General features: G+C 48.6%; 4 protein-coding genes across 4 annotated transcripts; 1 reads left to right on the forward strand and 3 right to left on the reverse strand.

Annotated features, from left to right (window-relative positions):
• The first annotated feature begins 335 nt into the window (after window positions 1–335).
• LOC117654483 (3-oxoacyl-[acyl-carrier-protein] reductase FabG-like) lies at window positions 336–2,552 on the forward strand. Its single transcript, XM_034401146.1, has 6 exons — window positions 336–491; window positions 957–1,096; window positions 1,346–1,438; window positions 1,509–1,688; window positions 1,872–2,042; window positions 2,317–2,552. The coding sequence occupies exons 1-6, from the start codon at window positions 446–448 to the stop codon at window positions 2,503–2,505; spliced, it is 819 nt and encodes a 272-aa protein (XP_034257037.1). The 5' UTR covers window positions 336–445; the 3' UTR covers window positions 2,506–2,552.
• Window positions 2,541–4,402, reverse strand: LOC117654485 (heme transporter hrg-1-like). Its single transcript, XM_034401149.1, has 3 exons — window positions 4,162–4,402; window positions 3,619–3,792; window positions 2,541–3,521 (listed from the first exon to the last, which is right to left on the reverse strand). The coding sequence occupies exons 1-3, from the start codon at window positions 4,301–4,303 to the stop codon at window positions 3,385–3,387; spliced, it is 453 nt and encodes a 150-aa protein (XP_034257040.1). The 5' UTR covers window positions 4,304–4,402; the 3' UTR covers window positions 2,541–3,384.
• A 3,243-nt stretch (window positions 4,403–7,645) lies between these two features.
• LOC117649751 (nuclear inhibitor of protein phosphatase 1) lies at window positions 7,646–10,189 on the reverse strand. Its single transcript, XM_034392778.1, has 6 exons — window positions 9,912–10,189; window positions 9,429–9,489; window positions 9,196–9,349; window positions 8,896–9,119; window positions 8,593–8,796; window positions 7,646–8,510 (listed from the first exon to the last, which is right to left on the reverse strand). The coding sequence occupies exons 1-6, from the start codon at window positions 9,938–9,940 to the stop codon at window positions 8,118–8,120; spliced, it is 1,065 nt and encodes a 354-aa protein (XP_034248669.1). The 5' UTR covers window positions 9,941–10,189; the 3' UTR covers window positions 7,646–8,117.
• Window positions 10,190–10,205: 16 nt separating this feature from the next.
• On the reverse strand, window positions 10,206–12,161 carry LOC117649743 (carbohydrate sulfotransferase 11-like). Its single transcript, XM_034392765.1, has 3 exons — window positions 11,874–12,161; window positions 11,244–11,564; window positions 10,206–10,962 (listed from the first exon to the last, which is right to left on the reverse strand). Exons 1-3 carry the CDS (start codon window positions 12,159–12,161, stop codon window positions 10,312–10,314), a joined length of 1,260 nt encoding a protein of 419 aa, XP_034248656.1. The 3' UTR covers window positions 10,206–10,311.
• Between the last annotated feature and the right edge of the window lie 223 nt (window positions 12,162–12,384).

A 12,384-nucleotide genomic window follows, 5' to 3' on the forward strand; every position in this document is an offset into this window, starting at 1 on the left:
TCTCTTTTGACAAGTTTGGCCCGGGGTAAGCTTTGGAGAGTGGACCGAACGAAAGCAGATGATTGCGCCACCGACAAGACAGAGTGGTTTCTTAGATTTGCGCCACTTCAACTCTATTTCTGGCACTATACGGCATTGTGGCCAAGTCCAGCGTGGAAGCATTTATTTTTTTAAAAAAATGGAATGATCCTCCCCATTCAAAATTTAAATCAACCTTAAAAAATTGCAAAAATTGTAACGGGAGCGGTATGTTCCGGCATGTGTGGCGGCAAGCAGTGGTGAAACAGGATGAGCGCACCTACCTGGATTACCGACATGAGGAGAGTGGAGGGGGGAGAGCTTGATAGTGCGCTGCCGGCGAGCAGTCTCTCCGCCTATATGTGAGACCTCTGTCAGGCCCCACGGTTAGTTCGTCAGTGCGAGTCGAGCCAAGCACACTGCCACAATGGAGTCTCTCAAGCTGCTCAAGGACAAAGTTGTCCTCATCACAGGTTAGCACCGCGCCGGCTTCCGAAATCGTACAAAAATGGGGAAACGTCTTCTGTGTCTCCATTGCGAGTGTTCCTAGTCTAAATTTCGACGGACAGGGGTTATTTTGGCGCCGTTTAAAAGCTTGTAACTTTTTGTGTTTCTTCTCTCCACTTGTCGGGCCCTATTTATCGATGGCGATAATCCATTGCGACATGCACCTGTTCAGTGCAACAAGTACCCGCAGGAAACCACTCCCCCCTCTCCCCGCTGACACCCACACGATCGTAAGACTGCAGCAGCGGCGGAACCACGCGGGAACCACGTGCACGTGCCACCCGCCGCCTGTCTGTGAGGCACCCACGTTCGTTGGGTTGCCTACCCTGCCGGCGCCTCTCTCTACCCGCCACTCGAGCTCTACCGCCTCAAAGTCTCAGTGAGTGATTTTCAAGCGCTCGCTTTACCCGTTCCCCACTCTCCCTATACAGGAGCCAGCTCCGGCATCGGCGCGGGCACTGCAGTGGTGTTCGCCAAGCTAGGCAGCCGCCTGGTGCTCACCGGCAGGAACCTGGACAACCTGAAAAAGACACAGCAGGAGTGCCTGGGCTGCGGACTCAAGCCCAACCAGGTGAGCCCATGTTTTGCCGCATCAAGGATCCACGTTGGGAATGATGATACCAAAGAAAGGGGGGGGGGGCAACGCTACCGCCCGGCTCCCAAGGGAAACACCACCTGTCAGTTCGACGAGCAACAAACAGAGCACCCCCTCTCACTCACACCCCCATGCTACTCGCGAGGCCCACCCGCACGTGATGAAGCAGTTTGCAGACCTTTCACAACAGCGCGAAATACTGAACCCTGTCACTCCCTATTTCAGGTGGCCTTAGTCACCGGTGCCGTCGAAAACACCGACGACTGCAAGAAGATCATCCAGACCGCCATTGATAGCTTCGGCCAGCTGGACGTCTTGGTGAGTGAGAGGGAGAGAGAGGGTGACGTGGTCGAGTGGGTGCCGAACTAAGCCAGCCCTCCCGCTGCAGGTCAACAACGCCGGCCTGGCCATCCGCGGCACGTCCCAGACTCTGGACGTGGAGGACTTCGACCGCCAGCTCAACATCAACGTGCGCTCCGTGTTCCAACTCTCCAAGTTCGCCATCCCCCACTTGGAGAAGACCAAGGGCAACATCGTCAACATTTCCAGTGTGGCCGGCATGCGCGCTGTAAGTTGGCGCGCCGCTCGCCCGTGGCTCGCCCGCACTCCGCGGTAACCGGAGACACCTGCTCGTCACTCTGTCTCTGTCGCACCCACAGGGTGCCCACGGGTGCCCACGGGTGCGAGAGAGACAGAGCGGCGAAGCGATCCTGCGGAATGCGGCGGCTGACCGTCGTTGTCTCTGTCCCAGGTCATCGGCTCGCTGGCGTACTGCACCAGCAAGGCCGCGGTCGACCACCTGACCCGCAACCTGTCACTGGAGTGCGCCGCCAGCGGGGTGCGCGTCAACACCCTCAGCCCCGGCCTCATCGTCACCGAGTTCCAGAAGCGCGCCGGCATGCCCGCGGACGCCTACCCTGACGTAAGGGAAACGCCGCACGGTGGATTTGCCAGACGACCGGTGGAGGCGGTCAAAATTCCGACGCGTTTTGAGTTCCAGAGTCGCTAAATAGGACTCGAACCGAACGTGTGACCCCACCAATGGATTCCTCGTTCGGAAAGCAATCCATTGGTCGGGTCACACGTTCGGTTCGAGCCCCATTTAGCGACTCCAGAGGTCAAAATACGTCCGGGATTTTGCGCCAAACAAATATTTAAGAGGCTAAAATTAACGAACAACTTTGACTTGGCTGCAGTTCCTCAAGTCCGTCGGAGCCACCATCCCCCTGGGCCGCGTGGGCCTCCCCGAGGACATCGCCAAAGTAATCGTCTTCCTCGCGTCTGACATGGCCGGTTTCGTCACGGGCCAGAACATCTACGTCGACGGCGGCAACACTGTCGGCACCGTCTCCTTCAAGCTCCCCGGCTCCGACGCAAAGAAGTAAGAGGCAGTTTCTACGTAAAATAAATACAGTTTTTCTCAGAAAGTTAAGTTGTTATTTTAATCATGGCCATTGAAATGGCATGTATATTCACAGCACCAATGATATCGACGAATGACACTAGCATACTTACTGTATATACATCATGAGTGAATAAGAAAAGACGGAGAAGATTGACTCGAATACAAAATATCACACCCCAACTAGTTCATCATTATCTAAGTTATTTGATCAAAAGTAATACACAGTATTGTGGAGATTACCTAATCACCTTCCTCCATCTTTTTAAAAGGGTGACAAGTATAGGAACATTTGAACAGTTATGTTAAATTCCTACTTCTCAGTTTTGTAGTCTACCCTTGAATGAAAAATTTAAACCTACACATTATAAATGCTAGTTCCAATACAGTGATAGTTGATGGCAGCAACACATGCTGAATAACTCATGGAAGACAATACCACAATTTTTTAAACTCCTAATATCAAAGTGCTTTTGTGCACAGTCAACATGGAATTTCAATTCATCAACATTAATCCATTTAAGACAATAAAAATCTGTACAACCATATAAAAATAAAGGCTACTTAAAATAATAATAATAAAAGGAGTCCTAAGGCACAAAATGTACAATAGCTAGTAAAAAATGTACCTACTGGTATATAAAATCACAGAACTCGCATAACACCCAATTATTAGCCACAGTTTAAAAGCTATGGCATGAGAATTTACATTTATTCATGATACCTAAGCCCGATTTTTGAGCATTAAAAAATTGGAACAGAACTGAGGCTTATTATCGCCTGATCAGTACAGAGTTCAATATGCGCTGTGAGAGTGACAGGGCAAGAATTCAGAGTAAGATGGTTGAGTGAAACTTCCCTATCAATCCCCCAATAGAGATCCAGAGTTCATTAAACCTGAGTACATACGACTCGCAGACCAAAGGAGGATGCCCCACTTTGCTGTCATGAACGACCAAACGGCACTGATGTATGGGCTGTCCGCGAATGGCTTCATGCCTGCGGAGTTAACAGTAAAAGAGAAAATTGCATTACGTACTTCCAAAAGAAAGATTTCTCACAGTGCGTATAAATGAATATGATGAAAATTGCTTACCCATTTTATGGTATACACCATCAAATATGAACCAGGTGGTAAGAGCAAATCCAATAACGAATACACAGAATCCTAGTTTTGATAGGTCATTGAGCGTCTCTGAAGAATGGTAGACTTGTAGTACACTTCGGTGATGCAAAGCATGCAGTGTTAGACACACAGCAGCAAATACAGCTGGAAAAGAAATATATAGGATAAATTCTTTTTAAGACCCATTACCCAAGGAATGCGTGATTCTAGTAGGGACAACGCTGTTGGGCGAGGGATGACCATCCATAAATACAGGACGCAGCCAAAATGCCAGAACTACACCAGCAAACTGGTTGGATTTTCTCACATCATTCAGTCGGAGAAGCAATGATTGTACGTAGTTATCAAAGGAATGAGTCTGTCAGAGGAAATAAGCCAGACGACAAGGTCTGATAAGCGAATATTTTTGGCGACTGGGAAAATGGGTCGAATACTTGGAGCTTCACATAAAGGAACAAAAACGAAGGAACGAGGATGACAGATTAAGAATGCAATGACCCTAACCCTACACACCTGATATGAAAGCGAGCCCCGAGGCGGTGATGTGCTGGTAGGGCGATGGCACGGCGAAAGTGGCGCAGGCCAGCAGGCCCACGGCGACGCCGATGCAACTGCATACCAGGCGCACGTAGTGCATACAGCTGCGACCGGCCATGACTGCACTGTTCAGCTGTCACTGCACTAGAAGACGACGGACTGGCTGACTGAACAGAGAGAGGGACGGCCGACGGCAGACGGTGGGGGGCTGGCCCTGAGAAAAACAAAACAAACCTTCGCTTGTTTTCTGGCGCGGGGCAGTGTTGCCAACGTCACGCGAACACCGTAGAACTGGCACAGATCACAACTGCGCAAAAGACTCGGAGAAAGTTACAGACAGCCGACGTTTAAGAATGATCATATTCGTCGCGAAAAGAAAAAGACGTTGGCTTGTGAGCGTCAGTGATAAACGCTTCACCTCGACGGGTTCGCGATTTTTCGTCGCAGAGTGGCACTGTACTGGCGGATGATTTGAACGGTGACGTCAATCGATCATCTGGTCTTTGGCTGAGCGAGATGAAAGTGCTTTAGAAACCTTTTGGCCGTGCCGAGCGCCGAGCGATGCGGGAACCTTTCCTCTGAGATGTGCCACTTCTTTTTCGCGCGCTATGAAGGGGATGGTTTGGTGTGGGGCGCGTGGATGGGGGTGGCAGAAAACGAGAATGAGCCAGATAGGCGGACAGACCGACCAGTGTATCCATCCCTTGTGGATAGAAGTGAGCTTGCTGCATGCGGACCACCGGCGTTGCTACTGAATGTCAAAATCAAAGTTGATTCCAAATTCCATGAGTATTTTTTTTCGGCCGCGAGACCGGACAGCAGAAACCGTTCGATTCGTGCGTAGTGCGTACGCGAGGAGGGTGTGTTCCACGTTCCACGCGGCGCGGCCGCCACGGCGCGTGCGCGGGGGCGTGGCGGGGGCGTGGCGGGGGCGGTGGGGGCGTGGCGGGGGCGTGGCGGGGGCGGCGCGGGGGCCGCGGGGAGGCCGTGGCCTGTATCGATCCCTTGGAGGACGGTGCCAGCCTCCACGGTACTGGTCCAGTGGTGTCCCGAGTGCTTCCCAGCCCTCCCAGCCCGCCGCCATCCAGACCTACCACCAGCCACGGTACCCAGGGTACGGGGTACCTCGCAGGTACCTCGCAGGTAGCCACGGCCAGTGCCTGAGCAGCCCGCCCCAGCCCCAGCCCTCGGTGGCAGCACGCCCAGCCCTGCAGGCCTGCAGCAGCACAGCAGCGCGCTGACGGGGCCCAGGGACTAGCACCCGGAGCGCAGCCCCACGGTGACTCCCACACAGAGCGAGCACGAGCAAGAGAGGAAAAAAGTCTTCCAGGTGAGGTGAATGCCCAGGTGAAGCCCGGAGGAAGATGCCACAGAGGCCCGCGCAGGCGTGATATGAGGTAAGGTAACTTTCCCATTTCCAAGTTTTGTGTGATTCGTGAGTATGTCAATTACGTCAGAGCCTTGAGTGCCCAACAAACCAGTCTCAAGTCCACAAAGCGGCTTCTTGATTTCTGCCTGTGGAACCGAAAGCAAGGCAGAAAGTTGAAAAACAGATTTTCCTCACAAGCGGCAAGTAAATGCTTCGTAACAAGAAATAACAGACAGTGTGTTTGTTAATATTTGTTGTTTGTTTGATCGTTTGTTATCCTAAAATATTTTAGAGCATTGTTGTAATGAGCCCAAGAGCACATCTCAATTTTGTGAGAAGTAGAACACCCATGTTCTACAACCCTTAATTAGATATACGTTACCTTGACAATAAATTAAAGATTGAAGCATTCTGTACTGTTGTACAGTTGAAGCTGCAGGGTCTACAATACGTAGCCAGTAACTGCCTCTCATGGTTTGTCTTCCTTCTTCCACCGAAATCTTTGTGGCAGGTATTAGAGGCTCTTTTTCCTGACACTGCAAAAGTTCAAAAACTATGTCTTCCTATGCCTTTAAATTTTTTAAAATGAGCATAACAGAAACTTTGTGTTAGTTATGATTTGTTACTTGTATTTTAAGTTTATCACAGAGTATAATTTTGGATCTATATATCATGTACACATATAAGCTTTATTCCAATGTCTTCCAAGGCTATGAAAGCCATTGTTGCTAAGCACTTAGTGCGACATTTTATGCAAATAATTGTATTAATATATCTGTACTTAAAAGTAGCAGAGTTGTTCTTAGATGTGTGTACTTACTGTGTTCATTTTAGGACAGAGTACACTTATGTAACATGTAACTGCATATTTGTCTTCCAAATGGAATTGTATATGTGATTTTTTGTCTTTTATAGTTACTTAAAAAGAAATTGGTTTGAATTTGCCTGTAGTTTACAATCAGAAGTAAAACATGAAGCTACTTGAAGTGATGGTATTACTTATCAGTCAATTTATAAACTTGTTGTGGGACAGATTAATCATTTTTAGGTGATATATTTTACGAATGTTGTGCAAAAACTTTACAAAAAACTAATTGAAGCTTAATAGCAGTGAGCTTCATCGTCTCTGGTTTGGAAATCAGATTTTGCTATACTTAGGTGTCATTGTCTAACAAGTAAATTTTTGATGAGCAAGAGCAATAATAATGTCGTCAAGACAGGGAAAGAAGTAAAGTAGTTTGCAAAAGTCACACAAATTGTTTTTTTGATTGAATCAGGTCTCATAGGCAGAATGCATCGGGTAAATTCAGTGCAAATGTTGAGTTGCCAGATTATCAATAAAGTAAGCATATTGAATATCAAATCACATTTTAAAAAGACCATAATCGGAAAATAATTTACCAAACCAAACTTCTGCAACTTGGTTTTCTCTATTTTAAGTCAATTTCTGTACAAACCCAATGACAATAGGATCCGCATCGATTTATATTTTGTTAATTTGTAAGCTCACAGCCATCAACTGCAGTAGTTAAAGCAAGTAAGTCAAGATATTTTGAATAATTTTAAGGACTGGTTATAATGCACCAGAGTAATAATAATTAATAATAGCTCTGTACCAAGAATGGTTCAACATGTCTTCCAAAAAGCAGACTGCTTATTTGTTCTTAGCAAATTATTGTGAATGTGATGACCATTTTGTCTGAGAAAAGAGATTTTCTGTAACATTCGCTTCAAGAAGAAAAGGAACAGATAATCTCTTTGATGAAAATCATTAGTTTTTGGAATCTGAAATATGTCTGATGATGTGTCAAAAATCACTCTGTTCAATAATCACAGCTAATGTCTTCCATTTTTAAAACCTTCAGGAACTACAGAAGAAATGCTAAGTCTTCCATTTTGAAAACACATGTATGTGTATATATTCAATGAACTGCGGCATTTGAAACATAAATGTGCTATTAGATAAAACTTGTTAAATGAACAATTGTGTACCGGTGTTGTCATTTCCTCCTATAAATTCATATATTATATGACCAACAAAGACAGTTTTGAAAGTCAGCAGAAAATTTGGTCAAATCAACAAAACTTGACTGACATACTGCATGCGTTTATTTGTACCTTGTACAAATTTGTACTTTGAATGTTCCATCAATGAAGCACTCTGTACATCTCATATTTTAACAAAATAAGACCATTATTTACATACTAACAATAACAGATGGTCCCATATTTTCAGACCACAAAACTGTTGAAGCATATGAAACAATCTGAAATTATTCCAAGAACTAAGTCTTGTGTCTGTGAGAGCTCATTCAACACGATATTCACCAATAGTACAACAGTACAGCAACAATTGTATCAGAACAGAAACTTTGGATTCAATAACACACTTGTATCGTGACAGATCACAGACTAACAAATAGCAAAAAGTGATGGTTGCACTGAAAATTGACACTCGTTCAAATCATTATACAAAAAAAAAAAAAAAAAAAGGGCAGAAAACAGTTAAAAAATGTATCTGCAGTGATTTGCAGATTTGTTATTAAACTTACATTGAATTGGATTAAACAAGTAAAGCAGGCATTGGTTTCTTCCCCGGCCAAGCTTCTTTGGCATATTTTTTCTTCTTGGGTTCTTGTGAGCCGCCTTCTGCAGCTTGGGCAGCAGCAGGCCCACTGGGAAGAAGGGAGGCAGCGTTTGCCTCACTTGTCTCCTGTGACATGTCCACATCAGGAGCAGGGTTGGGCAGAGGGAGACCGAGTCTGGACGCCATGGCTGAAGAGAAAAGGAGGGGACCATGACCCGAATGGTGGGAACCGTGAGGTGAAGTGTTTGTCTCTGGAGGTAAGTCTCGGTACAGGTGAGACATCACAGATGAGGGGGTTAAATGCTTCATTAGTTGGATTCTTTCTTCATTGGACATACTAGGGGGTCCTTCCATTCCAGTCTTTAAGCGCTAAAAAAATAAAGGAACACGAATTTAATAAACTACATGAACAATGCAAAACAGAAAGGTACAACAGGATGAATGATTTTACCTTTGTGGGGACTACTGTTGTATGGACCAGATTTCTGAACCTTCCAACTGATGGATCAACATCCTCTGGGTTTATTATTTCTTCATCTTCATTAAATGAAACACCTTTCTTACGCCTCTTCCTACTGGAGTTTCGAATTTCATCATCTTGAATACCAAGCATAGAAATCCGCCGATTATGTGCAGTGTTGAATTCTGTCAGATTCTGAAAAATAGGAAACAAGAGAGCGACAATAAGTCATAACTTTCAAATATAAATTTAAAACCAATATGGGTTTTATTCATCAAAGTTAAAGTTACTCACATCAAGTTCTGTTTCTGTTTCAGGAAGACCTAAGAGTCCACCTTCACCCTCAACATCTTCTGAAGACCTTTCCAATTCCTCCATTATAGGTCGGCTACCAGTCTGTGGTCTCTCACGCAAGATATATCGTCGAGTTGAAGCTCCAAAGTGAAATATGCTATCAATTGGCAATTGTGTTGGTTTATTTGCATCAATACGCATATTGCCAATAAATGTACCATGAGCTGGTCACATGAGGGAAGAAACAACGTCAATGATTGGAACACCTTGTGTAAAGACTTAAACAACAATGAAACTTACTGCTTCCAAGATCAACAAGAAATGCTCGATTCAAGTGTTTGTGATAAACAAATGCAGAATGTACTCTTGAACATGATGCATGGTCAATAACAAAATCATTCATCTGAGGGTTACGACCAAATAAATAACATTTCTTTTCATCAATCATCAATTTCTGGAATAGACAATGAGGAACTGTGAAAGATCAGTGGGACATAACAAATACGTTGAAACTTCCGAGCCACAATGCTGACCTGTACAAGTTTGTCCACTTTTAAAACATCTAAGTGAAGCCCAACTGGAGGCTTGCCTGCCCTGGAACAAAAATTAGAAAAGCAAGTATATTATGATGTTATTGAGTAGACAGCTCTCCTGCAAACACAATAAAAACAAGAACACCACAAACGAGTTACGTATTTGGACAACATTCCCTGTAGGTGTATGGTTTCACATGAATATTTTAGAACAATTCTACAGTATTTCGAAGGTGAGGTGAGATATATATTAGCTTCAATTTAGACCCTGCAGTCTAAAAAGCACAAATCTCTGCATGTAAACAATCTTTCTGCTAAGTTCCTAACCTCTGTGGTCACCGGCAAACAATGTATATGCACTTATATTTTACAAAGAAGAACAATACAGCATGAAATATGCATGAAAAAATCTTAATCTATCGAGAAACTTTCATTTTACTCGTGAAATCGGGACAGAACCACGAAAACAATGTAATTTCTTACCAGTTGGGCACCTCGTAGTGGTTCGCCATTTTTGAGGTTTCGTGCTGATTTTTCCAAGGCAGTGACACACCGGAAGTCGTCTTGTGCTGCGACCTCGCGAGTAGTAAACACGAAAATTCAAAATTTCTACGCTTTATTTACAAATTATCACAAGTTTTGATAGGATCAGTCAGTCAATCACAAACATAAAAATAGGATCAAGCAAACAAAACCATGAATTAAGTGTTCTCGGAGAAGTGCGGACTTCCGCGGCAAGCAGGCTAGTGATACCGAGCCGGCCGGTTCAAGTTTCGACGATGGTTTGCGTTGCTGTCAGTGTAGTGTGTGCGGGTGTGTGCTGGCGAAGACAAGGACGCAACCATCGCTGCAGCCGGCGTCATCTCATCTCGCAGCGTCAGCGTCAGTTGGGCGAGACATAAGGTAGGTAGTCCTCCATGGCGTAGTCGAACATTTCGAAGTCGAGCTTGTACTTCTGGTGCAGCGCGCGCAGCTCGTGCTCGGTGATCTGCGCGAAGTAGGCCCTGGCCGTGGGGCTGACGTCCTGGGGCGAGGACGACGGCAGCCCCTCTGGGCCTTGGGGCGACGTTCGGTGCCTCCAGCGAGGCTTGACGGTGTCCTGGAGGCCCAGCGCGCGGATCATGTACACCTGGTCCTCCAGGTACGTCTCCACCTTGGCGATGATGTCGTAGTTGAGCAGGCACGGCGTGCAGAACAGGTAGTACGGGATCCAGTGGTCGTCGGCGTAGTTGGCCAGGTCGACGTCGATGAGGTACTTCACGAACTCCTTGAAGGTGGGCTCGTCGTCGGCGGGCGCGGGTTTGGCGGGGTCGCGCACCACGTGGCCGGGCTGCAGCAGGCTGCTGGTGGCCACGGCGACGCCGTCCTTCTTGGCGCGGTACTTGTCCACGATGCGGCGCCCGTACTTGCGGTAGAAGTGCGCCGTGCCGTGCTCCGCCCCCGCCACGCGGTTCTCCAGCTTGTCGCGGTACGCCGACAGCAGCCGCGCCAGCGGGTGGCGGACCACCAGGATCTTGCGGCTGCCGCGGAGGGCCTGCAAAAAAGTCGTGAAAGTACTCGGGAAACTCACAGTGGGCCAGAAGACAGGTGGAGTCGGTCAAAACTCCAGACGCGTTTTGAGTTCCAGAGTCGCTAAATGGGACTCGAACCGAACGTGTGACCCCACCGAGGAATCCATTGGTGGGGTCACACGTTCAGTTCGAGTCTCACCTAGCGACTCTGGAGCTCAAAACGCGTCTAGTGTTTCGTCCGCCTCCACCGGTCTTCTGGCAAAAACACTGTGACACTCCGCCTCGGCAAGCGTGAGGTGCGTACCTCCTCGGCCTCGGGGTACTCGAGCTCCGGGAAGGCCTTCCTCGCCAGCGTGCTGAGCTGCTCCTGGGTGGCCTGCAGCTCCCGCTCGGAGTAGCCGCCCAGCAGGCACAGGTTGTACAGCCAGGACGTGGAGCCCGCCTTGTACAGCGGGCACCAGGCCATCTTGTGCGACCGGTCGTAGTAGAAGACGGCGTACTGCGGCGTGGGCGGCAGCTTGAAGTCGGGTGCCACGGCGGAGGACCGGTACAGGCCCAGGTTGTGGCGCGCGCACACCTCCTGCACCCGCTGCAGCCGGTGCTCGTTCCAGCGACTCGCGGCGCGCTGCGCACCAAGAAGGCCGTTATGGTGGAGGGACGGCTCATAGTGGGCCAGAAGACCGGCGAGGCGGCCAACATTTTTGACGCGTTTTGAGCTCTAGAGCCGCTTAATGGGACTCGAACCGAACGTGTGACCCCGCCAAGGGATTGCCCTCCGGACGAGGAATCCATTTGTGGGGTCACACGTTCGGTTCGAGTCCTGTTTAGCGACTCTGGAGCGCAAAACGCGTCTTGAGTTGTCGCCGCTTCCACCGGTCTTCTGGCCCACTGTGCGGCCGCCGCCAAGCAAGGCAGCCTCCACCGCTGGACTCACGATGATGCTGGCGGCCTCCCTCTCCGACACGTCGACGGCGTCCTCGGCGCTGTCCTGGGCCAAGGCGTGCTCCTCGGCCTTGCGGCGCACCAGCGCCTCCTGGAAGCGGTGGAAGCCGCCCGGGTCGTCCGGGCCGGGGTGCGCGGGGGGCGTGTCGCCGTCCTTGTCCTTGACGGCGCCCTGGAGGACGCCGTCGTCCAGCATGCCGGGCAGGAAGGAGGCGACGAGCAGCAGCGCGCCGCACGCCGCCAGCGCCACCGCCAGCCGGCGGACGTGCCGCGGTTTCATGGCCTGCTGCAGGTCAAGGAGGGCGTCAAGCAGGTGGGGATCTAAAGTCGCGTCTCAGACTCACTTTGGCGGCCACTGCGTCCAATCTAGCTGTCGTCAGAGGCCTGCCTCAATGGCGGCCCGCGTCCGCCCGGAGCGGAGATATGAAGAGGCCGAGAGCCAAGATGGGGACCTTGTTTTGAATAAGCAGCCTGGACATTTTTGTGGAACCCGACCCCTTCGG

The sequence above is a fragment of the Thrips palmi genome, unplaced genomic scaffold, assembly GCF_012932325.1.
Source record: "Thrips palmi isolate BJ-2018 unplaced genomic scaffold, TpBJ-2018v1 HiC_scaffold_10, whole genome shotgun sequence".
In the NCBI taxonomy this organism is placed as follows: Eukaryota; Metazoa; Arthropoda; class Insecta; order Thysanoptera; family Thripidae; genus Thrips; species Thrips palmi.